The sequence below is a fragment of the Suillus paluster genome (genome assembly GCF_016628075.1).
Source record: "Suillus paluster strain FC165 chromosome Unknown EDB91scaffold_5, whole genome shotgun sequence".
NCBI lineage: Eukaryota > Fungi > Basidiomycota > Agaricomycetes > Boletales > Suillaceae > Suillus > Suillus paluster.
This window is the reverse complement of record NW_024537565.1, coordinates 670,004-692,213: the sequence shown is the minus strand read 5'-3', so window position 1 is coordinate 692,213 and position 22,210 is coordinate 670,004. Positions and strand designations below refer to the sequence as shown.

The window sequence follows — 22,210 nt, the reverse complement described above, 5'->3', positions numbered from 1 at the left end:
GAGACATTTTCCCAGACGAACTGCAAGAATGACGCTGTCCTTGACCATACATAGCCGGATTCAAAAATATCAGCCCCCAACCTTGCACCGTGAAATTTGATTCCTGTGCGTAGGTGTTTGTACCCTGTCGTCATCACCGCACCTCATTGCGCAAACTCGATCAGCATGTGTTGATCAAATGTCATCAGCCCACAAAGAGTTTTCATATTATCAGTAGGCTTATCATGGTGTAACCTTGTTGAAAGGATACCGGAGTCAGCCGCCATGATGATATTGCCTGTTCGATGTTGAATGCACATACCTGAGGCTCTCGGATCTGTGATATATCGAACTCTTCCTTGCCGGTTCCGATATGGGCCATTAGCTTCCCGCGAACGCCTGACCCTGCGTGGCGAATGCGTTCAATGAAAAGGTATAACGTTAGTTTGAAAGGTACTTATGACGTCTCGAGACTTGCTGTAAGTAAGAATGTTCGAAACGTCAGTGTTTTGTAAGCAATCACCTGCAGGCACCATTCTGTGAAGGCTGCCTAGGGGCGTAAGATTGCGCTTAGTATACCTAACCGAAATTATTGGACACACGCTTGGGCAAGGAGATGCGGATTTCAATCCAAACGAGCGACGAAGGAGCCTTGTCATTTGTCGAGAAAACGACAGTCGGCACGTTTAGACGCAAGGATGCCAAAACAAACGCCACAGAACAAGTTGGGTGCCTTCTCAATGCTGTAGTGCACGATACCGAAGGAAAATCCATTTTTTTTTTTGATTTTGTGCAGGGTGAGCAACTGCGACTGTGCGCCGATATTCATGATGGAAAACACACTCCGTCGGAAACTCATGCAAGTTTTGTCCGGAGTTGATCGCAAAGTATATCGTTCCCCTTCAGGTCGTTCTCGTTATCTCCACTGTCATTTCCCTCGGAACCAAGGACGGACCGGGGACCAGGAAACTCTGGAACAGTCGGGTCTTCAGGAATGAAAGAACTCGGCGTTGTCTCCTCAAGAAGAGTGACACTGAGAATAGTATGGCAGCTGCCGGGATAATAAGAACATTGCCTAGCGACCAGCAAAACCACGTCCGTAGAGATCGATGTGAACGCAACCAGGTGATGGATGGACATTTGTGGATAACTCGCGAACGTTTGGAGGACTTGTGGTGGAGCATCCTTCCCTTGAATTTGTCCTGTTGCAAACGTGAGTATGGCGCAATCCTCGCTCATGTCGCAGAACTGTGCGTCGTGCCGAGGCACGGGATCAAACATAAGTGATTCGTCGGATTTAAACCCATGTAGCGCCTCCCACCCCCTACCCCTGTCGAAAGATAAGTTAGCTTGCAACTGATATGAAGTGGGTTCAAAAACAGTTTCTCCTAACGTCCCGTATACGTTGGCAACAGCTGCTGAGGCCCCAAGGATGACCTGAAAAAGCTTGGTCCTCTCTCGCACCGATGACAAATTGAGTCACAGTGATCAGTCCAATTTGCACTCACATCCGTTGCTCCAAACAGACGAATTCGAAAGAATGGTTGTTCGTTCCATAGTTTGAATCATCGATGGTCAAAAAATGATGTGGCGTCGCTCACTGTTTGCGTGGCACTCCAAGCTCCAAGCCTGCTATTCTGAATCTCCCAACCAACTCCCAACAGGGTTCTCTCAACGTGGTGCAAGCGGCTCGCCGATATAGATGCACGTTCCAAAGAATCGCTCTTCTGGCTCTGAGCTTGGAAGACCGGTCCACCCTCCGCTGCTAATTATGTTTTATGTCGTGGACATGCCTGACACATGCTGCAAATGTGTACGCTCGATTTGGACAACAAGCGACGCCCTCGAATGCGGACATTGCGCTGTTATTCGAGAATGAGCTCAAGCCTGACCGGGCCCCACGGATAAGAAGTGTCGTGTTGACAGCGGCCTTGAAGGAAAGACGTGAGATGCTCTCCTTATATGAGTCTGCAATGGGGAAGGCACTTCAATAACAGTACTAGCCGGTCAATCTTATCTTAATGGCGGTGGCGTTGCCAACGGTACGAGACCACTAATATCATGCTCCTACCGCCACAGGTACAAAGAAGATAAAGAGGAAGTGCGCAGTCTGAGAAGAGTAAGTAATCCTACTTAGTTATAGTTGCGATAGGTCGCGATATATTCAATATAGGGTTGATGGAAGACACTAATCAAGTGAATGGGCATTGAGCCCGTCCCTGACTATGAGTAGAGGGCGGTGTCGCTCAGCTCGTTGACAAGGTCATTGAGCGCTAGCACTAGTCCAACGGAATATGCCGTTTCCGGTCTTTTCCACCAATGAGAGAGCTTGGCGAGCTGGAGAAAGCTCACGCGTGAACGTAAAGTAGAGCCTTTGTGTGACCGATAACAAGAAGTTCAAGAGCTCGTTTTGCCGCTTCTTCGTCTCCGCCACGGTGTAATCAAGCTGGATATGCCTCATCAAGTCCGGTGTCATTTGGTGATTGGGTAATTTGGCTACCCGGTGCCTGCATGCGGTTTGATTTTGTCGACTATAAAATGCATGTTTTCTCAATGCTGAGAACTACTGACCGCATTGCGTGAGCTTCCATCAAGACGACCAGGAGAGACAATGTAAGTGACCTGCTTTGCGTATGTGCTGTCTGATGAGTCAAATTGGTGAATTACTAGGATTACAACACAAGCATACGCTGCTATGACGCAAGAGCTTGCGAAACTCACGCGGGAGGCAGATCGGCGACCAATATTGTGCCACATCATGGATGCACACTGGCAAGCGCTGCGTCTCAACCAAACCCTAATGACGTACGGCGTATCGTATATCTCCTTTGTCCCGAACGAGCTCCTCGAGATGATATTTGTAGAGACAGTCAGAGCGACCACTGGAGCAGATGAAAACCACTCTTCCTGCGGGCCCACTAATCTACGTCTCCGTCCCAGGCCTGAGCTTCTGCTTGCGAGTGTTTCACAGCATTGGAGAGCTGTGGCGCTCGGGATGCCTTTACTATGGACGGAGATCCGACTTGTCCTCGGGCAGAATGTAGATCTTGTCGAACTTTACTTGATGCGCTCACAAGGACAGCTACTTGACATGCGATTCACCGGCGTTGGTTGTAATCCTCACAGTCGGGGCTCACCTGAGCTTGACTCAGATTACTTGCGCATATCAAACATTATTCTTTCTCGTATTCATATTTGTCGCCGCTTGGAAGTTCACGGGGATTTCCCTTTCCCAAAACTTCTAGACGGGATTAGGCGCACAAAGGCACCAATGCTTGAAGAACTTATTGTGCACTATCCGCCTAACATCCCGAATAGCAGACATCTCTTGTCTACTGAAGGTCTGCCTTCGTTCAACTTACTAGGAAATTTCTCATTAATTTCTCCAGACATGTTCGTCTCTGCAGACCGCCTTACAGTGCTCACTTTAAGTGGCTTGTGGGTTTCTGGTCTTTCCCCCGATAATTTCAGCAACCTGCTCTCTCGTCTCACGTCACTGACTCATCTGACGCTGATCGGTGAACCTGTTGATTATGTTCGCAACAGGGATCTCCCAGTCGTCGAAATACCTTTGCTCCAGACATTGGTCCTAAAACCCGGACCAACTATTTCGAGGCCATACCTCCCTACCGTATTCCGGACAATACGTGCCCCCGTACTACGCGAACTGGTGTTGGATTTTCACAGCTCGACCTCACTACGTGACATCCAATCACTCGTGGACAAGCTGAAGCGTGGCGCACCACCCTTCCCCTCTGTACGCCACCTTACATTGCATAGCAAGACCATGGCACACGACGGGTGGTTTGCACTTGCCCGCGCATTCTCAGGCATAACGACACTCTCGGTCTCTAACTGTATCGTGAACCAGTTAATGGGCTTCCTCACATGTGCGGGGAGACGAGATGCATTCCCGAATTTGCGGACACTTTTGTTTGATGACGTGCAGTTTGAGTGGTTGTTACTGCTCCAACTATTGCAGATCAGGGAGAAGGCGGGGATGCCTGTTCGAGAGGTTAAGATGAAAGGCTTCAGGAAATATGCACAGTCTGAACCATTTGGGAAATTGGTGGATTCTCTTGCTAAATATGCTCCAGTTATGATTGGATGGACTTGATTGCGGAGTACGTAGGCTGTGTACGCAGTACTGTAGTTCAGATTTATATGCATTTTCATTCTCGCGTTCTGATCAAGTGACCAAAAATCAGAAGTTTAGTAGTGTTTGTATTCGTGGCGGTGTTGAATATAGTCTACGTGTCCTGCGTACGTGTTCTTTTTCTTCATGGCCACGTTGTTCCGCGCTTGAGAATATGCGCAGTTTTGCAGTTCACTGGATTCTCCTCTAATAATCGTTATTATTCATTGACTTTAGCAAGTAACTCTAGTACCCCAGGACCAGTCTAGCACCTTTCGCCAAGCCCAATACGTTTAAGACTGTATACGTGCTACCATGTCACCATCAAGTTTCGTCAACCCATCCAATCTTTCTCTTCCCTCTTCTTCCTCCCTCAAACGACCTGCATCTCCTTCATCCTCTCGTTCAGAGTCTCCCGATGCACCCATAGAGCAACCTCCACGTAAGCGCCCTCGCTCAGCTGTAACCCCAGAAGAGCGCAAAGAGGCCCGTGCACACCGCAATCGCATTGCGGCACAAAACTCCCGCGACCGCAGAAAGGCACAATTTTCCCTTCTCGAGCGCAGAGTCGAGGAACTTGAGGAGGAGAACAGGCGCCTCCGCGCTGGCGTTCCAATGACCGGCTCTGCTTCACCCTCGGTTAGCTCCATCTCAGCGCCTGAGGTCGTCACCATTGAGCAGGAGCAAGAGCGCCAGCGGAAACGTGCGGAAGAACAAAGGGAACGTGAAAACGTAGAGCTGCGCGAGCGTATCCGAACGCTCGAGATGGGGTATGAGGCAGTGTTGCGGGCGCTGGCAACCCAAGGCGCCAGCTCGCCTGTGCTCGCCAGTATATCTACTCCTCCAGAGACTTCCAGCTCTACTCCAATTCTCTCATCCGCTTTCACACTATCACCTGCGTCAACAACATCTCCTTCAGCAGGAGACTCGATATCTCCCGCCCCTTCATCACCTAAATCCACGACACTTGCAACCCTTTCTTATCCGCTTTCTCCTGCACCCACACATTCCACGCTCGTAGACAGCCCCATAATGTTTTCGGGCGATTCATTCGACTTCCCACTCAGCCCCGCATTTTCACTCTCGGATCTTACGCCATCTGACTCACCAGCACCTATCGACGCACCACAGGAAACTCTCGACATCTCTTCAACTAGCCTTGCTCCCACTCGCCACCTAGCACGGGTGGCGACCACTACCGTTCACACGGCAGTGTCCCTGCAGCGGGTGGGCAGCATTCGTCTAGTCACGGGACCGGCGAGAGCAACCAGATGTGCCACGGTGCCACGATCGAGGTCAGTCACCTACAAGTCTTGAACATATAAACAAACTTATGCTGTGTTATTTTAGCCTGAAGACGAGGCAGCTACAGACGCAGCCCTTACGCGCCTGTTCGCCGAGATTCTCGCATCGCCGCCGACTGGTACTTGCGCTCTTCCAGGCACTGGCCCATCGGCAGAAGACGCGACCAGCACGGAGGTGCTGAGTGAGACCTCTCCCACAGAGGAGCTCGGCTTAGGGCTGGTCACGAGTGGGATCGACACAGCTGACTGGGCGGAACAAGTTCGTGTAGAGATGGGGATAGAAAGGCTGCTGGAGATGCTGCCGAGTATGCAGGACGCCGCTATTGACTCGAGCGTTACCCTCGATGTTGATATGGACTTCTCGAATGCGCTGGTCTGGGACGAGGTCAGCGCATATTAATATGCTGAGCCTCTCTAGACCTCGAGTTATTAAGCGCTCAACGAAAATCATCGGTCTCCGCGACTCGGTTCTGTTATATGTATCGTCATTATCGCCTTTCGCATCCATCTCATCACTCATCGGACTCGCCATCATCATATTCGTTCTCAGTAGAAGCTGTCTATGTGTTCTATCTATCTCCTACTCTATCTTGCTTTATTTCGGTCTCCTCCTGGTCTCCTCTGGTCTCCATTTTTTATTTGGCATCAATCCCTTTTGTTACCCGTCCACCCTTACCTATACCTACGCACCTACATCCGACCCCCTTCTATTCCGCCCCTCTCCCCCGCAAGTTCCTATCTGTCTCCGGCTCCTCTTCCTCGATGCTGTCTCCCGCCACATGTCTCTCTCGTTTCTCCCCTAAGGGGTTGATGAAATAGAGTGAGCTTGTGTGTGGTGAGCGCTTGAGCGTAGTTGTGGTTCGAGTTTTTGGCTGCTTGTGTGGGATTGGGTTTCTCCCTCCCTTTCTGTCGGGTGTCAGGTTTCTACTCTGTAGTTTGTAGCGTATGTGGTCGCGATGAATGCAAACCGATGTTTGATGTTTCTGTTGTTGAGTGAGAATGTCCAACACTTGAGTCAACGAAAAGAGGGCCATGATGATACTTTGGAAATCTTTCATTTTCCTGAGGCAGAGTTGACGAGCTCCTACCAGATCGCCAAGTTGTCCTCGGTTCTAACCGGCCACGTAGAATCGACGTAGAATTATAATTCGTCTCATTTCGAAGCAATTGAGTAGGGACTAGTCCCGTATGCAATAATGATATATCCTGATTGAAATCCATCCACGCTATTGAACAAGTTCTTGCATGCTCTTTCATAATTGAGGTTGCCACGATTCATGTATTTCACTTCCGATAATACGGAATGCACCTATGTACATTACACGGTACCTGCCAGGACCCACTGCCAGCAGCAGCCATAGTAATCCCCCGCCAGATGAATGCAAGGTCATACCGACTCGTATACGAGGCGGGTTCACTCACCAGTGGCTCTCGCATCGTAAACTCGTCTGAACGACAGCTCATTCTGACTTCTATGTGACTTGGGGAGTGGGGAAGGGGAACCAACAAATGGTACGTAGTTGGGCCAACTAGTAGCAATCGGAGTTCGAACTCGAACTCCGTGATGGTGAATTGCACTACCCACGAAAGCAAGGTCCGGTAACGCCAGCTTTAGCACTGGCCAGACCCCCCTATCACTTGCATGTGCAGTCGGGAATTCTTGGGTCCTTGGCACATTAATGGAAGCTCGGTTCATGAGAAAGCCGGTTCTGAGCATACCGAGGCAGAGCCTCTGATTGCAGGATGAAAACAGGCTAAGTACCAGCAAAAAATGGTGCATGAACAGTGCTACCTCTCACTTATATATTACATGTACGACTCTATGTCAAATGAGTGTTGCACCAAGTTAGAGAGGGAGGGGGGGGGAGCAAGGAGATCAGGATCAAGAACACAAGGGAACGTTCGTCCGCCAGCTAGCGCTATTCGTTCTCATATACGGGTCATGCTGTTGTACTATTTCATTGACACCTCGCAGCGTACTGATATCGGGAGACACTATGATTTGCTGTAGTAATGTCAAATAATACCATTGTGCCGTTTAACCTCCCCTGCAAATCCGCAGATACGAGATCAGACATTTCTCGATTCTACAGTTTTCCTGTCCTCGATGCAGGCTCACAAGCTCACTTAATTTACATAAGATGTCGACACAATGACAATGTCGAGATATACATGATGAATGAAACATGACCTGGGTCAGCTAGAAATTACTATGCCGTCGAAAGCGTGTTGACGGGCAGACCAAGCTCCCGACAAATGCCCTCCATACGTTCTCGCTCCCTGACAGTAGCGTTATCGCCAAAGGCAGCGTCCATCTCTTCTAAGGTCTGTACCACGTCGTCAGCCATGTTCGACGGGCATCTGTACGTAGAGAGCTTACCCGACCCTTGGTCTCTGGGAAGAAAAACTCTGGAAAACGAGCTAAGCATTCTTCTCGACACGATTTAGCGAATTGACGTACTAGCGGAGAGTAACGCTATTAGAGCAGTTCCGGCATATATATAGTACGTCACTCCACCCGCACGGGCCAACATCCCCGGCGCAAAGAGTCCAACAAAACTGAGGTGTATCAATACCAGAAATAGAAGAAGATATAAGGTCACGCACAAGTTCGATATCCACGTGGTCGATGTGGTGATGGAGATACCAGTGGATCGGAGGTGCAACGGGAAGATCTCACTGGGAAGAACTGGCGAAGATTTTAGATTCCTTGAAGGAGGTGAAACGAGCCACTCACCCCATCCGATCGGAGCCCACGAGTAAGCGAAGTTAACATCGTAGAGGAACACGAAGACTATAAGACAGTTTGGCATGCACTATATATCATGATTACAGTGCGCCTACCAATGGCAGTGCGAGCCGCTACTGCATGTGCTGACCAGTCCTTGCCATATGCGGTGACAAGAGAACCCACGATTGCCAAACAAATGAAACATCCAGCAGCACCAGACATTAACAAAGGGCGCCTGCCCACACTATCGAGGAGGATGATGGCAGGTAGAGTAGCGACCATCTGGAGCAATTTAGGAGACATGCATGAACCTACAGATAATTTGACTCACGTTAACAATTCCAAATATACCAGTGGCGAACAGGGAGGTAGTGTTCGGGTCGAGGCCAAGTTGGCCGAAAACTACGGAAGGGAGTCAACTCTCTGAACTCAATAATTGGGATCGTTCGTGTCACTCACTCGTGGGCGCATAATAAATGATAGCCTAAAGAGAAGTAAGCGACGTTAGTCTTAGAAGGATGAACCACGACTTACGTTTATCCCCTAGCAAACCACAACATATCACTACATGAGAAAAGAGTGTAGTTTGAAAACCCACCATATTTTGCTGGTAGACCATAGTAAGGCAACCAACAATTAAACGCTTGAACTTTGGCCGGCTAGACACCAATGCCCGGTAGTTATTGATCGACTGCCCGAATGGCCCCGCATTAGGATATGCGGCCTTCGTGACTTCTCTCGTAAAACGAACTTCAGCCATAATCTCCAGATATTCGAACCGAACCGAACTATTTTCAGCGGGCTTCCGGCGAAGACGCGACAGCGTCTGCAGAGCCTCCTCCTCGCGGCCCTGCTCCACGAGCCAACGTGGCGAGTATGGCATGAAGAGCATGCCAACGCCAAGACACTGCACATCCATAGGCATGAGCAGGAGGAGAAAAATTGGTAGCAGACACACCAAAGCAGGGAGTAGTTGGAATCCAACCGGAATTCTCCATGACGCTTGAGACTGACCAGTGCAGCCCCCAGGAGGAACATCCTTGTAAGGATCAAACGTAGGCCTGCCGTTCAAAAGCGCTCCAGTGTATGGTATTTCTGGGGCGCATCGGGTTCCCCCGATATGTGACGTGCCATACGCGATCCAGTCTTCAAAGAATGAGCGTGTACGAATGTGTGAAAGCAGACTTCTGCGCACAGCTTACAAGAATCTACATTATGTGGCGTCAGACGCATAACCTCAGTACTGGCTGTTTCACTCACACCAAATGTGATAGCGAGTTGCTGCAGAGAAACTAAAGATCCACGGATTTTGGCACTGGATATTTCAGCAATATACATCGGGACGACGTGTGTCAGAGCACCGATTGCCAGACCAGCAACGGCACGACCGGCGAAGAGGTAAACTAGCAAAAGGATCTTCAGTAAAGCTAGAAAATGTGATTGGGATAGAACTTACTGGGAGACGTGGCACCTGTTTGGAGTGCACTACCGAGAAGAAAGATCACAACGTTGCACATTATGTCTCTCTTTCGCCCGATCTGGGTCATAGTCAATCACATTTTTTCCTATCTCGCCAAATAACAGATCTCACTTTATCACATACGGGACCATTCACAATGGATCCGAAACACGCAGCTGCGGATGTGGATTAGTTAACGGATGATTGCAGCGTACCACGTTGACTTACAGAGCAAAAGTGTGGAGACAAACCAGCCCTAAAAGTATATTTACTCTGACAGGTCGAAATCGCCTGAAATGTTGTTCTTACCTTCAACGCTGGATTCATGTAGATCGATGGGAATTCGGCTCCGAAAGACTCAATGGCAAGCACGTTGCTCACGACTCCCTGGCGCGCAGTTAGACGAGTACCATGCGATCACATCAATTGCTCAACTCACCTGGTCGTAGCCAAAGAGCTGTAATATACGCGACAAGACACAATATTACTGGCAGTCATCTATACTGCGATAATAACTCACGAATCCTCCGAGAGTCGAGAACAACGATATACCAAGTCTGCGCCATAAATATATCACATCGTTCATATCCTCTCAAAACCACTCACATGAATTTATTTTCAAAGAGGCCTCTGAACCCGACTCTACCTTCCGATCTAGCGAGAACCAAGTCAGGGCTACCACTACCGTGGTCATCTTCCTGCTTGGACTCGGTCGAATTTGAATGCAGTGATCGAGGCATGTTCTCCCACTTGGAGGATGTATTGGGAGAAAGAGCAAGCTGACATCCAGGCTTCAGAACTGACGCACTTTATAGATATTCAGCTCATGTTCTAGTCCTTCGTACCGAATCAGCGGGTTACCATAACCAACACGGAATTTTACCACGTCCCCCCATTCATAAACCCCGGTGCTTAATGAAGCGGGGGAGAAAGAAAACGCGGTAAGGCGTTCCGTGTAGCCCCGCACGGATTCCCCTATTTGACGTGTCAGAATGGTTGTCCCGTCCCTCTTGAACCTGAAGGAGTTAACGGACACAAACAGTCCTCGGACAGTTGCCTAGGGAGCACGCGCCAACACTTCGTTGGCCATAGAGGGAAGAAATTGTGCCAGTCCTGTGACAGAAGGTGAGAAGTAATACACTAACATTAACTGACCAGCTCACACTGGTACCGGTAGTGTGGCGTTGGAAGGAACCAGGTCAACCTGGGCGAGACGGCGCGTCTCCATAGGATGCCACGTAATGATGAGATATCGATTCTTTGATACCGATATACCAATTGAACTCATCGGTACTGGAGTGTATTTCCCCCATGAAAACAATGAAACTCCAGCACCAAAGGCCGAACCAGAAGGGGTGCCCATTCTGCCGATCAGTTAGCAAAAACAGTGGTAGAATGATAAAATTGGCAAAATGATGTCAGACAGGAGGAAATCATGGAGGAAGCACTTGTGATGCATTCATGACTGGCATAGCTTCTTTTTGAATTGCAATTTTTCATTTATATGCATCATGAACAAGCCAACCTAGTCCTCGTGCCTCGGGGTTGTGTACTCCCGTCCGTGAAGCGCTACCAGCGCAATTTCTCGATAGACACGCTCGAAAGGCTTGTGAATATTCGAGCAAATCGTCGCTACCATAGTCACCAAATGACCTGGTTAATGGCCTCTAGTAATGGTCATTGGCCAGTAAGTCAGCTCGTTGATGCCACGCGCACATGCGCATTGACGTCGACACCACTGGTGCTGAGACAGGTGTCGATCGAAGTTGCTGCCGAGAGTTTGAAGCCAATCGTGTTAAAGGGCGTTCAACCCAAGGACTTGCACCAAAATCCGTGAGTGTTAACGTTGAAACGTTGACAAGTCGTAGCGCAGTTTGCCGTCGCGCAGTGCGCATGATGGACTACGATGGAGGACGGTAAGTAGGATGTGATTCTCCTTAGAAAACATACATGATATCATCTCCGCCATTCACGTTTCCGCTGACAGGGTCAATTAAGTATGTCTCTAAGCTCACATCCAAGGTCTCTCAAAGCCCACCGAATGTAAGTATTAGAAGCACACGAGATTGTATTTTTTGCCGTGCGAACCCTTCGCAACTCTGCGTGGGCTCCCTTGTCAGAACATCTCTCGATTGTAAAGTTAGAAAATACGGTTGAGAGAACAGAACAACCAGACACTGCAGTAGTAGCTCCTCAACATGCATAGTCGGTATGGGCAAATTGGGAAGCGTCCAAACCGCTGCCTGTGTGAGCCTGAGTAAGGTATTTGCATGACCCCTGCCCAGCTTTGCAAATAAATAGAGGCGCTGGGTTGAATAAGATAAAAAATAGTTCTTTCGATAGCTGAAAAACAATTACCAGGCTACGGTCCAGGAATTAAGGCACCATATGGAACGCCATTCACGTAATACAGATCCCTAACCTGCATGGACAGCGGATCCACCAGGTTTCTCAGAGCAGACAGTACGGCACTGGCAGTCATTTGCAATGACCACACGCTGACCGCTTTCACTCGCCTGTTCAAGTTGACTTGGGAGACGTGATATGCGAGCGCATCGTATATCTAAAGCAAGCCTATCAGATCACACTGACCGGCAATTGAATTGCTTCCTACCTTTTGTGAAATTTCATCCATGAGGCCAGCTACAATAGACGGTGATCAGTGGTAATGGGTCATCACATGAGAAATACAACATACTTTCCCACATCTGCAAAGTCTATTAGTATAGGCAGAATTGCGAAGACGCCAGAAAAGACTCCTACAGTCCAAGCACCGTCAAAATCACTCAAATCTTTCATCACTCTGCAATGAATAGGTACCAAGGTATGATGTGCGCTGGACAAATCGATGAGATAATTGAGGCAGATAGAATGATTGGCTCACTTCATAAATGCAACTATAGGTCTTATGAGCGCACTGTTGACATATGAGAGATCCGATGTGAATAGCGGAACAGCAGCCTTGAGATCCCTAAATCGCAAATCTATGTCGATGACGACCTTAGGTTTATCGTCGACGTCCTTCTCTTCATCGGTCGTGGGGGCAGTAAGAGGCGGTTTTGCAAGCTCTCGCTGCCCTGGTATCCTCTCAATGGGTAGAGAAGCAGTAGCAGCCGTGGTGATGGCATCTGCGAGCTCACCAAGGATGGCATTCAACGCAAATTCGTCTTCTGTGTCTCTGGGGAATTTTATATCCAGCACTGCATCCACCTTCCCAGATGTTATCCATGACAAGGGGCCACCTTCCAATGTCGTGGAGTTTTGCATATGATCAATATTGACGCCATCAATGCGAATCCTGGACTACAACCAATGTGTCAGAATCAGCTGGAGATAGGGGTCGATTGGCATTACCATCCGCGACCATTTGCCATCCTTGAGATCCTGGTCAGTAGTTCGACCAATGCTTTGCGGTTTGTGCAGACTGAACAGGCAGTTGTCAAATTGCCCTACGACATTTTCCGCACGCAAAAAGTCATAGAAGAGCCATTGCTTCCGGAAAGTCCTTATGTCCGCACGAAAAATTGAGGCAGTATAAGGTCTAAAATCACCCGGCTGATACACGGTTACAAGGACGTCCTCGAGCTGCAGAGAATTTAGCTCAAAGTCGCCTTGGCTAGCAACATGACGGAATGCAGCCGGGTCAAGTGGATTTTCTGGGTCCCAGAAAACAGAGCGACGGTCTGTTTGCAGACCTCAGTTCAAGCTAATATTCAACGGACAGAAGTACTCACCTAATACCCCGCGAACGCCCTTGACCACAGCATCCTCAACAAGGCCCTTGCCATTTAGCCAGTGCTGTAGTGATAAAGTGACGTCTATGGAGTCTACATTGAGGTCAAACATGGAATAGTTGACATCGTCCTCGGTATGATTCTCAATTACTTCTTCGTCGTCATCCACAAAGTAGTGGTATGCGGGGTGACTGCTGACATCATATCCGACGGCCGCTTTATGTCCAAGATGCTTTTTTGACACTGGTGGACGGGCGGTGGGCGATGGTCTGCGGGAGACATATACATTTTTGAAGGAGATACGAGAGTCCTTCCATTTAGGAACGATAGCAGATTCGAAGATGACTGTAACGCCAGTCTCACTGGTGAGGTAGTTGCTTATGGCGCGTGCGACATACTCTGCAATGCATAGTGAGATATGTAGTATGAGTGCAGGGAGGAGTACGCGTACCTTGCAATTGCAGACTATTGGCAGTCGCAAAAATCACCGAGAAGAATGTCGTCCTGAATGGGATAAATTATCAGATTTTCAAGGCAGATAATTTCAGCTCACGTTCCAACCAGGATCCATAGAGTTTGGCTCATTAAAAACCATGTTATGAAAGCGGAGATATCGTCTGCATTAAATCTCCGAAAAGAACGTATAGTAAACCACTTGAAACGGATCCGTAGACGCTGCCAAAATCCATTGGCCACTTTCAGGAAGTCGTCTCGTGTAGGGCGGTGAAGGTGAGAGAGGGATAGTGCCAACCTGCGGTACAGACGCGGATAATTGTCGAGATTTAAAGGTGGAGGGGGAATATGAGCACCCGTATCGTGTTCCGAATCGCCTTTTCCAGAACTGACAGACCCCGGGGGTTGGGCTTTGCTCTGCTGGCGAGAGAGGTCGCCCTCGTGTATGCTACCTCTCTCGTCGCTGCCCGAATGTTTATGACGCGACCGAAGTGTCCCCATTTGCCAAAAGTTTTCGGTACGTAACCTAGAGGAACTTGGAGTATATTTCGCGTAGAATGTGGACCTCCTGCAGGTCGGCGGTGGTGTAGAACTATATGTCATAAGCTGCCGCTGGAAAAACAGGCGGATAGTATTGTAACGATCGACATCGGGGTGAAGAGATCTGCGACTTTCATGCAGTAGAAAGCTTGTATTTGTGCGCTTGCTAAGGTGGACTCCGAGAGTCCTCAATGGTGCAGTCATGTTGCAAGCATGGTCACGGTGGAAGACTCATGTAATGCGGAAGGTATAGAGTCTACACAGCGCATTATAGGAAGGTATTTCTCACGATAGGTCCTCTGGAGATAACTTTATTATATCCGTCGAACCTTCCCCGACACTAGAACGGATCACATAAATACATCTAACCTCCAATATAGCATATACGCAGTCCGTGTGACTGGCTGGGTGTTTTCCATCTACACAAGTATCAGGCTACTGGAGACCGACTGCTCACTACCAGTTTATGAGTCACTACCTCAGGCTCCTCGTACGACGGAACATTCAATTGGAACGAATCGCAGAAATACGCTCAGAGATACTCTCCGCAAACCAACTACAGTTGCAGGGACAGGGCTACGAACCATAGAGGATTCTCACCTCAAATACAACCATTCAGAGCGTGCTTTTCTGCAAGATGTTTCCCATTTATGGGCTGGCGAATCACCGTGACAATCGCCTCCCCTGCCACCAGTGAATTTGAAGTACTTAAGAACCCGTATTAACAATGTAGGCTCGACAAGGTTTGAACTCATGCCTTTCTGCCTCCCAAATGCCCCGCGACGTTACGGAGTTTGCTTACAGCCTGCTCGACAAGGTGAGCGAATTTCCTCTCAGTGACCTCCTAGAGTTCTGGACTCATCACCTGTATGTACTCTTGAAGGGCCTGGTTCCAGACTTCATTCTTCGCATAATAATTCGCGCCCTGTGCCGCCAACGACTACGAACGATTGATCATGGATCGTTCGAACTCAACCATGCTGCCAAGATGAAATGGATCGAGGTCGTTCGCGCACGCGCCTCAATTGCAGACGCCACGCAGAGCAGCCAACGAGCAACATTATGAGGTATGAGATCCTTTTTCTCTATGAATTTCTTGACTACTGCTTACGCACTACTAGGTGTCTACGAAGTTTATTCTCTCCTGTCCTAGGTCCATATGCAAAATATTCCTCTTGTCTGTACCCAACTGGCCGTGAAACACTGGAACAAGCAGAGATTCTGATGTTAGACAGCTATTGCGAGAAAGCACAGCTAACAGATGGGATGGATGTCCTTGACCTTGGATGCGGTAATGTCATAATAAATGGTGTGCGCTTCAGTATCCCACATCTCGAGCTTTGCAGGATGGGGCAGTCTCTCCATTTATCTTGCTCAGGTGCGTCGACAGCAATTTCTCGATGGTTTAGGCTTAGCTTAGCTTCAACAGAAATATCCAAAATCTCGGATAATCGGTCTATCCAACTCCTCGACCCAGAAGTTGTACATTGACGCTATTGCGAAAGAAAAGGGTCTGAACAATGTCAAGGTCAGCGCTGGAGCGAATGCGTACCTACGTTAGGCTGATTGTGAATAGATCATCACTGGGGATGTCAATATATTTGAATTCGGTGACACTCAGTGGTGACCTAGTCTTTCTGTCCGGTGTAGGTTATATACTGATGCCATATCTCAGCTTTGACCGTATCTTGTCCATCGAAGTGAGCTTTGTACACCATATCAAATGATTAATCCCCTTATCAAGAACAGATGTTTGAGCACATGAAAAATTATGAAGTGCTTCTTCGGAAGATATCCACTTGGTTGCGTCCAACCTCTGCAGACCATGCACACGAATCTTTCTTATTTGTGCATCTGTTCTGCCATAAGATGACCCCTTATCACTTCGAACAGGACGACGGATGGATGGCCCAGTCGTTCTTCACCGGCAAGATGGTCACGCTTTGAAGCGTTCCCTTACTGAACCCTATTTTCCCAGGTGGCACAATGCCTTCTCATGACCTCCTCGTGCGTGTTATCAATAGTTCTATTGAGCCCAATGAATCATGTGTATCCTTATAGGCATACTTTCAGTCAGATCTGACCCTCGTCAGAAGCTGGTACATTAACGGTCGTCATTACTCTCGTACACTCGAAGCCTGGCTCGAGAAACAGGATCGTAATGCTAAAGCAGGGATCAAAGAACTCGAGAAAGACGCAATTTCAAAGGGCCTCGACAAGGAGGAGGGCCGTAAAGCCTTCTACAGGTGATATCAATCATTACAGCAGTATTTACAACTCGTTGACTGGTTCTAACATCAGGTTTCGCATCTTTTATATGGCCTGTTCGGAACTTTTCGCCCTTAATGGTGGCGAAGAGTGAGTCTGACCGATCGTTTCCTGCATACTTCCAAGCTGATCGAATGCCGAGTAGATGGGGCATTGGACATTACTTATTCAAGCCCAAAATTATGCAACAGTCGTAATTAGTCTATGTATCAGTGTATACATGCATAGCTTCCATAGCTGTAATTGATGAACGAAAAAGATGCGACAGCGATGTACAAGAACAAAAATACGGTGTAGATAGTCTTGATAAGTGGGTCATGTCCGCCTTAAGTGCAGTAGAAGTTTACGTGCAAGTCAACTGTGATGTTCAGATCATTCCGATACAGACCCGTTCATCCATTTCTCTTGGATGATCTCCAATTCCTCTTTCTGAATCTTGTGCTCGGCACTGAGCCTCTTCAGCTCCTCTGGATCCATAATCTCTCCTTCCGCTTCCGATTCTCCGTTTAAGATGGCCTCGATCTTCCGCTTCTGTGTGAATATTTGGGAATATGTGTCCAAGTAATGTCCATACTTGGACTGGTATCGCGAACGTAGCCCGTTACGATCAGGGGGTAGTGGGTATGAAGATCGAGGGCGGGCACGTCCATCCTTGCCCTTTGAACGATCAGTATTCGTGGAAGGATCCTGGGCGGACTTCAGTGGCGGCTCTGGTATCTCTCCTTCATCCGAGGATGTATATATTGGCGACTTTCGTCTGGCTTTCGACACTCCATTGAGTTTCGTTCGTTGATCTACTTTGGAAGGCGAGTTTGAGGGTGGTGCCTGCGTCGGTAAGGTGGGGCGAGACGGTGGAAGTGGAGAAGGTTCTTTCTTGATCTTCTTCGGTGGAGGTGGAAATGGAGAAGATTCTTTCTTAATCTTCGGCGGTAGGGGTGGTATAGGAGATACGCGTTCGACCTGCTTCTTCGTCGGTGGAGGTGGGGGTGGTACAGGAGATACGCGCTCGACCGGCTTCTTCGGAAGAGACAAGTCTCGAACTTTTAATGAAGACGAAGATGCAACAGGTGATGGGCCGTCTTCCGTTTTGCGCTTCTTGAATGAATTTACCTTGAGTCTCTCTTCGTCCTGTGTATCTTCTACATCATGGGTGGCGCTCTTCCGCTTTACGCCAGCAACGACTCTATCCTTGGGCGGTCTGTCTTTATCTCTAGGTCTCTCGCGTTCTCTATCGGAGTCCTCGGGTGGAAGTGTCTTCTTCGTCATCTTCATCGACATGGCAGTGGCAGGCGTCTTCTCCTGACTTGCACGTGGCGGCGGGAGTGCTGGTGCAGGTTTTGCAGGTAAGGGTCGGGGTAGCGGTCGCTGAGGACGAGGTTCGGCTGGCACTACAGCTTCGCGAGGTGCGACCTCGACGGTAGGAGAAGGCTGAGGGGACTTCTTTGCAACATATCCCGAACCCGGTACTCGTCTGGATGCCGCCTTCGAGCTGGTGCTAGTGCTGGAACTGGGCGATGGACTGGCTTCTTCACGCTTAATGGCCGCCACTCTAGGAAGCTTAACGGACTCGTCTTTCATTTGTATGTCGCCCTTTATTCGAGAAGAATCTGCCTTTGCTTTCTGCTTCAAATCTTTGGATACAGCAGGCCGTTTTGGCTCAGGCTTCGGCTGAGGAGCACCCACAGGTGGGCCGGTGATGGTCTTACCCCCGTGGGTAGGATGAGGAGCAGCTCCGGTAGGAGGTGCAAGATTTCGAAAGCGAAAATGATCCCACACAGGTTCAGACTCGGGTATTTTGAGGGCGCTGAGCACGACTCTGCCTTGTCGAGCGATATTGGTCCGCTCTGTTGGTTTGTACATCTCCCATTCGTATGGACGCACTTCAACCCATGTACGATTTTTGAGAGACCATTTCCGAGGAGACTTGTCTCCTTTACGGGCTAGGATTTGTTCAGCAACCTGTACAAGTACGATTGAGTGAAGAAACCAAAGTATAGTGACTATACTCACCTCTTCTAAGATGCTAAGTAGATTGGCCCTTGCAGTGGCGTCGCAGTTATTCCCGCAAACCCTGGCTACCGCCAGATCTGTTTCACGAGGCTCGACTGCAAGGAAGTGTATAAGACGCCTGCGAACATCCGCATTCGCCTTTGACGAAGCGGTCTGTGGTATTGGCGAAATCTTGCGTGCAGTGACTGTGGATGCAGAAGGTGCACGAAGGGTGTCGCGCTGTATGGTTTTCTTTACTACAGTTCCTGAACCCGGTGCTTTCCGCTTCAAGTTCTTGGCGCCTCCCGCAGGTAAGAGTGGGGCGTCGAGCATGATGGTTTGGCGCTCAGAGTGTTGTTTCTTCGCCTCGATGGTTTGCTGCCGGACTTTATCTGTGACTTTCTCACCAAGTTGTCTGTCGACGATGAATTTGCCCATCACATTGGCGTAAAGCTTCAACGGGGCATTTGGTTTGGCCACAGAGGACGTCCTGAGATATATCTCGTGCGGAGAACTCTCCTTCAGAGGACGCATTGGAAAGAATGTCTCCCCAATGTAAATGCCCTGAGACTGATTGTTAGATATGGCCGAGCTGCGAGTATTTGAACTGACTGGTTCATCGCCAAACTCGAAATTCATTGCAGGGACACTCGACAAGTCCTCGAGAGCTTCTAATGTCTCAGCCGACATCCGGACTATCATGGCGTGCTTGGGCTTAGTCTGGATAGTATCTCCAGGGCGAGAATGCCCTTGCAGAGACAACGACGTGCCACTTGGAAGAGGCATGATGATGTTGTACCAGTCAACAGAATGGATTCAAGTTGTCCTCGAGAGGCCCTTCAGGGATGTGACGAACGTGGGTAGCACAGGGAAGACAGGTCGAGGTGGTGGTGGGGTGGGGTAGAAGCCTTGCAGCTGGCTGGAGAACAACGTTGTCGATAGCGTCAGGAAAAAGAGGAGCGCCGATCACTACCAGGCGCCTTGATGGACGAACTGCGTCGATAACGGAGCAAGGAAAGAAACAAGAGCCTGAACTTTGGCCTGAACTGCTTCCGTCCGGCGCTGTCATTCATAATAGCCGTTTTCCTTAGTTCTCGAAATGGAAATTCGTATTATCCACAGGACCACAGCTCAACTCAATAGTAAGTACTACATACGCGGCGTTGTATCAACCACGCAGCGCAGCTTGCCTCGAACCAAGGCCGCAGATTAAAATAAAGGCCGCGAACATTCAACGAGAGCATGCCAAGTCTACAGCAATTTGGTTAAACGTATCACCGTGACAACTGTCACACATGAGCAGGTTAGTATTACTCTTTCAAATATCTCGTGAATGTCGATAACGTTATAGACAATCAAGCTCTCAGATCCATATGGAGTTATCTTGTTGCGCCAACAAGGGTGCTCTCTGATTTCACATAGAAGAGTCATCGGTGAGTAACCCCAACGTCCCCCATCATGAATCATTCTTTCCTGGTTTTAGTATAAAAGCCGTCGACACTCCTGCGCACGTGTCGATCATGCATGAAAATCATGAGGCTCATGACGGTCTACTCCATAGGGACGCAATCAGAGTTCGAGAGCTTCGGAACATATGCTCACCTGCATGAGCAACGCACAAACGAAATTAGCTCAGCGTGGCGGGATACGCGCACTGCATGTCATATTGATCCAACGCCACGCTCACCCGCAGTCGAATGCGCTCGTCATCACATTGTCTCGTACGCTCAGGGGGATCCTCTCACCTTCCTTGAATTCACGCTTCGTCATCTCAAGGACCTCGGGTGATCATCAGTGCTGTAGGATTGCCAAGGAAGCCAATTCCACAGAAGGCCCATCGTAATCTGGGTATCAACTTTTTAAGGATTCGGATGCTAACTATACAAACCTGACCTCCTTCATTCAGATCGATGGTCAGCTTCTTCAGCGCCGCGGGAGCTTATAGCCACTCTTTCCTGCTTGCAAGAAGAGTGAACGGATATCTGTAAAATACCCAGCCTTGATGATTGATTGACTTTTACAGTGTCGAATTCAGTGCCTGCCAACTTAGAGATGCCAGAGGCCTTGGTAACTGTGGCGTACCTGAACTATTTCCTACGCCAGCTACAACAGACAACGGGTGATTATCTTGACATCGTGCGACTTTGCTCGAAGTGATGTTCAAGATCAAGGAAAAGGCTCAGATCATCAATGGATGCGAGAGCAAGCATCTTATCCATGTCATAATGTTATGGTAATTTCACACTCCATCTAGCTAGGTACTAATGTAGAACACTGTCTATTTGCGTGTTAATTCTTTGAAATATTTTTGAGATCCTGGCAGAATGTTTCACCATTACGGTGTACATCAAGTCTCCAGCGAACTATGACATCATCCGCATCCGGACCCTTGCGCCGCATCATGCAATCAAGATCCTATCACCGTGACATAACCATACCGCGTGGTTGTCTGACATCTGAACCCTGAAATTGGCAACATAAACAGCAATTATTATACAATATATACTAACGTATATAATCGGCCCATATATCCCTGCCATCAAGCACAAAGCCTGAAATTCAAGTGGTTTCCAAAAATTGCTGGAAGCCGAAGCTAACAGACGGGTTCGGATGTGTAATTTGCAATCAGCAAAAGACTGTGCCTCGGTAAAGACCTCACTGGCGACAGTACATGCCCGAGCACAAGAGATGGGTAATTCAAATGCGAAGTGACCTCCTTATATACCAAAAATATCGCGCACGGACCACCCGTGTGAATCATCGAGTTACCGAAAAGGCATGTGATTATGGCCCATTTGAAATAGGAGATAATGATTCGGTTCCTCCAGACAACGCTCCGCAGTGCGCACAATAGACTTGTTGCTCAGCTGAGAAGTTTCTTCGATGCAGGCCCTCAAAAACATCACGCACCGACGGGCGCCCGGAGGCGTCGTCTTTATTTTAGTGGGCGCACAATTTAAACTGTCAAGACAAGGAGACGACGAGAAATCTGACAGAGATTCTGCCTCGAAGCTTGATGTAGGCCTGAGCTAAGTTTGTCTAGGGGGAAGGATGGAGTGCGGCTGAGAAATGACTGGCCTTGGCCCATCGCCATTTGGCCTCATTTGGTCAGTCTAGACAATCGATGGTTCAATGGTCATAAGACATGTGGTCTTCGAGTCAGAAGTGGAACTGGATGATCCCGGGTATCTAACCGAAGTTTCAAACAGTATGGACATACCAATAGGCAGAAATTGGTAGCACATACTACGAACCCCCGATCATAAGGCTATGCACTTGTGAACAGCTGCTTGGGAAGGATCACCTTTTTGATAGCGCCGACAGCGCACCTCGTTGCTGAGAGGAGTACATGGACGTATAGATACTAGTTGCTACACAGGTCATTACCAGGGAAAAAAAATAGCCTTTCATTTGTATTTTTTAGAGAAACTGAAAGTTAATGGTTTCTGGCCATGGGTCTCGGAAATTATAACGCCTCAACGCGCGAGATTAAGAGATGAGAGCGCAAACGACGTCAGACGGCGCGCGACCGAGCGGGGAGAGCGTGGGATTTAAATATATTTACCATCAAGTTGAAATGGTTATCTTATTTTACATAAAAAAACATTTATTCTACAC

General features: G+C 48.7%; 8 protein-coding genes across 8 annotated transcripts; 4 read left to right on the top strand and 4 right to left on the bottom strand.

The window, feature by feature from the left end:
- Positions 1-834: 834 nt before the first annotated feature.
- On the bottom strand, positions 835-1,837 carry EDB91DRAFT_1078238 (uncharacterized protein; the record flags this gene model as incomplete). Its single annotated transcript, XM_041314993.1, has 3 exons — positions 835-1,416; positions 1,581-1,741; positions 1,780-1,837. The coding sequence occupies 3 exons, from the start codon at positions 1,835-1,837 to the stop codon at positions 835-837; spliced, it is 801 nt and encodes a 266-aa protein (XP_041182163.1).
- A 445-nt stretch (positions 1,838-2,282) lies between these two features.
- Positions 2,283-4,165, top strand: EDB91DRAFT_609120 (uncharacterized protein). The gene is made up of 3 exons (XM_041327856.1): positions 2,283-2,592; positions 2,650-3,320; positions 3,369-4,165. Coding segments are annotated over exons 1-3 (1,401 nt in total). The 5' UTR covers positions 2,283-2,590; the 3' UTR covers positions 4,097-4,165.
- Positions 4,166-4,239: 74 nt separating this feature from the next.
- On the top strand, positions 4,240-5,681 carry EDB91DRAFT_608971 (uncharacterized protein). Its single transcript, XM_041327853.1, has 3 exons — positions 4,240-5,299; positions 5,339-5,409; positions 5,465-5,681. Exons 1-3 carry the CDS (start codon positions 4,430-4,432, stop codon positions 5,598-5,600), a joined length of 1,077 nt encoding a protein of 358 aa, XP_041182161.1. The 5' UTR covers positions 4,240-4,429; the 3' UTR covers positions 5,601-5,681.
- On the top strand, positions 5,425-6,281 carry EDB91DRAFT_608984 (uncharacterized protein). The gene has a single exon (XM_041327854.1). The coding sequence runs from the start codon at positions 5,763-5,765 to the stop codon at positions 6,219-6,221; it is 459 nt and encodes a 152-aa protein (XP_041182160.1). The 5' UTR covers positions 5,425-5,762; the 3' UTR covers positions 6,222-6,281.
- Positions 6,282-7,628: 1,347 nt separating this feature from the next.
- Positions 7,629-10,348, bottom strand: EDB91DRAFT_1045784 (D-xylose-proton symporter; the record flags this gene model as incomplete). Its single annotated transcript, XM_041313213.1, has 18 exons — positions 7,629-7,745; positions 7,799-7,827; positions 7,880-7,977; positions 8,026-8,107; positions 8,156-8,212; positions 8,263-8,431; positions 8,481-8,551; positions 8,609-8,633; positions 8,748-9,056; positions 9,108-9,295; positions 9,394-9,552; positions 9,606-9,687; positions 9,741-9,784; positions 9,837-9,864; positions 9,918-9,995; positions 10,048-10,065; positions 10,129-10,165; positions 10,215-10,348. The coding sequence occupies 18 exons, from the start codon at positions 10,346-10,348 to the stop codon at positions 7,629-7,631; spliced, it is 1,725 nt and encodes a 574-aa protein (XP_041182159.1).
- A 1,210-nt stretch (positions 10,349-11,558) lies between these two features.
- On the bottom strand, positions 11,559-14,552 carry EDB91DRAFT_1105646 (mitochondrial distribution and morphology protein-domain-containing protein). The gene is made up of 10 exons (XM_041317438.1): positions 13,896-14,552; positions 13,794-13,846; positions 13,343-13,741; positions 12,963-13,291; positions 12,493-12,911; positions 12,372-12,444; positions 12,307-12,316; positions 12,223-12,251; positions 11,967-12,171; positions 11,559-11,914 (listed from the first exon to the last, which is right to left on the bottom strand). Exons 1-9 carry the CDS (start codon positions 14,537-14,539, stop codon positions 11,971-11,973), a joined length of 2,157 nt encoding a protein of 718 aa, XP_041182158.1. The 5' UTR covers positions 14,540-14,552; the 3' UTR covers positions 11,559-11,914; positions 11,967-11,970.
- Positions 14,553-15,107: 555 nt separating this feature from the next.
- Positions 15,108-16,800, top strand: EDB91DRAFT_1234830 (S-adenosyl-L-methionine-dependent methyltransferase; the record flags this gene model as incomplete). Its single annotated transcript, XM_041321248.1, has 12 exons — positions 15,108-15,152; positions 15,219-15,298; positions 15,469-15,626; positions 15,682-15,713; positions 15,765-15,863; positions 15,912-15,958; positions 16,011-16,035; positions 16,085-16,262; positions 16,314-16,342; positions 16,397-16,581; positions 16,637-16,693; positions 16,749-16,800. 12 exons carry the CDS (start codon positions 15,108-15,110, stop codon positions 16,798-16,800), a joined length of 987 nt encoding a protein of 328 aa, XP_041182157.1.
- EDB91DRAFT_1105640 (uncharacterized protein) lies at positions 16,783-19,666 on the bottom strand. Its single transcript, XM_041317437.1, has 3 exons — positions 19,205-19,666; positions 18,614-19,156; positions 16,783-18,562 (listed from the first exon to the last, which is right to left on the bottom strand). Exons 1-3 carry the CDS (start codon positions 19,376-19,378, stop codon positions 16,976-16,978), a joined length of 2,304 nt encoding a protein of 767 aa, XP_041182156.1. The 5' UTR covers positions 19,379-19,666; the 3' UTR covers positions 16,783-16,975.
- Between the last annotated feature and the right edge of the window lie 2,544 nt (positions 19,667-22,210).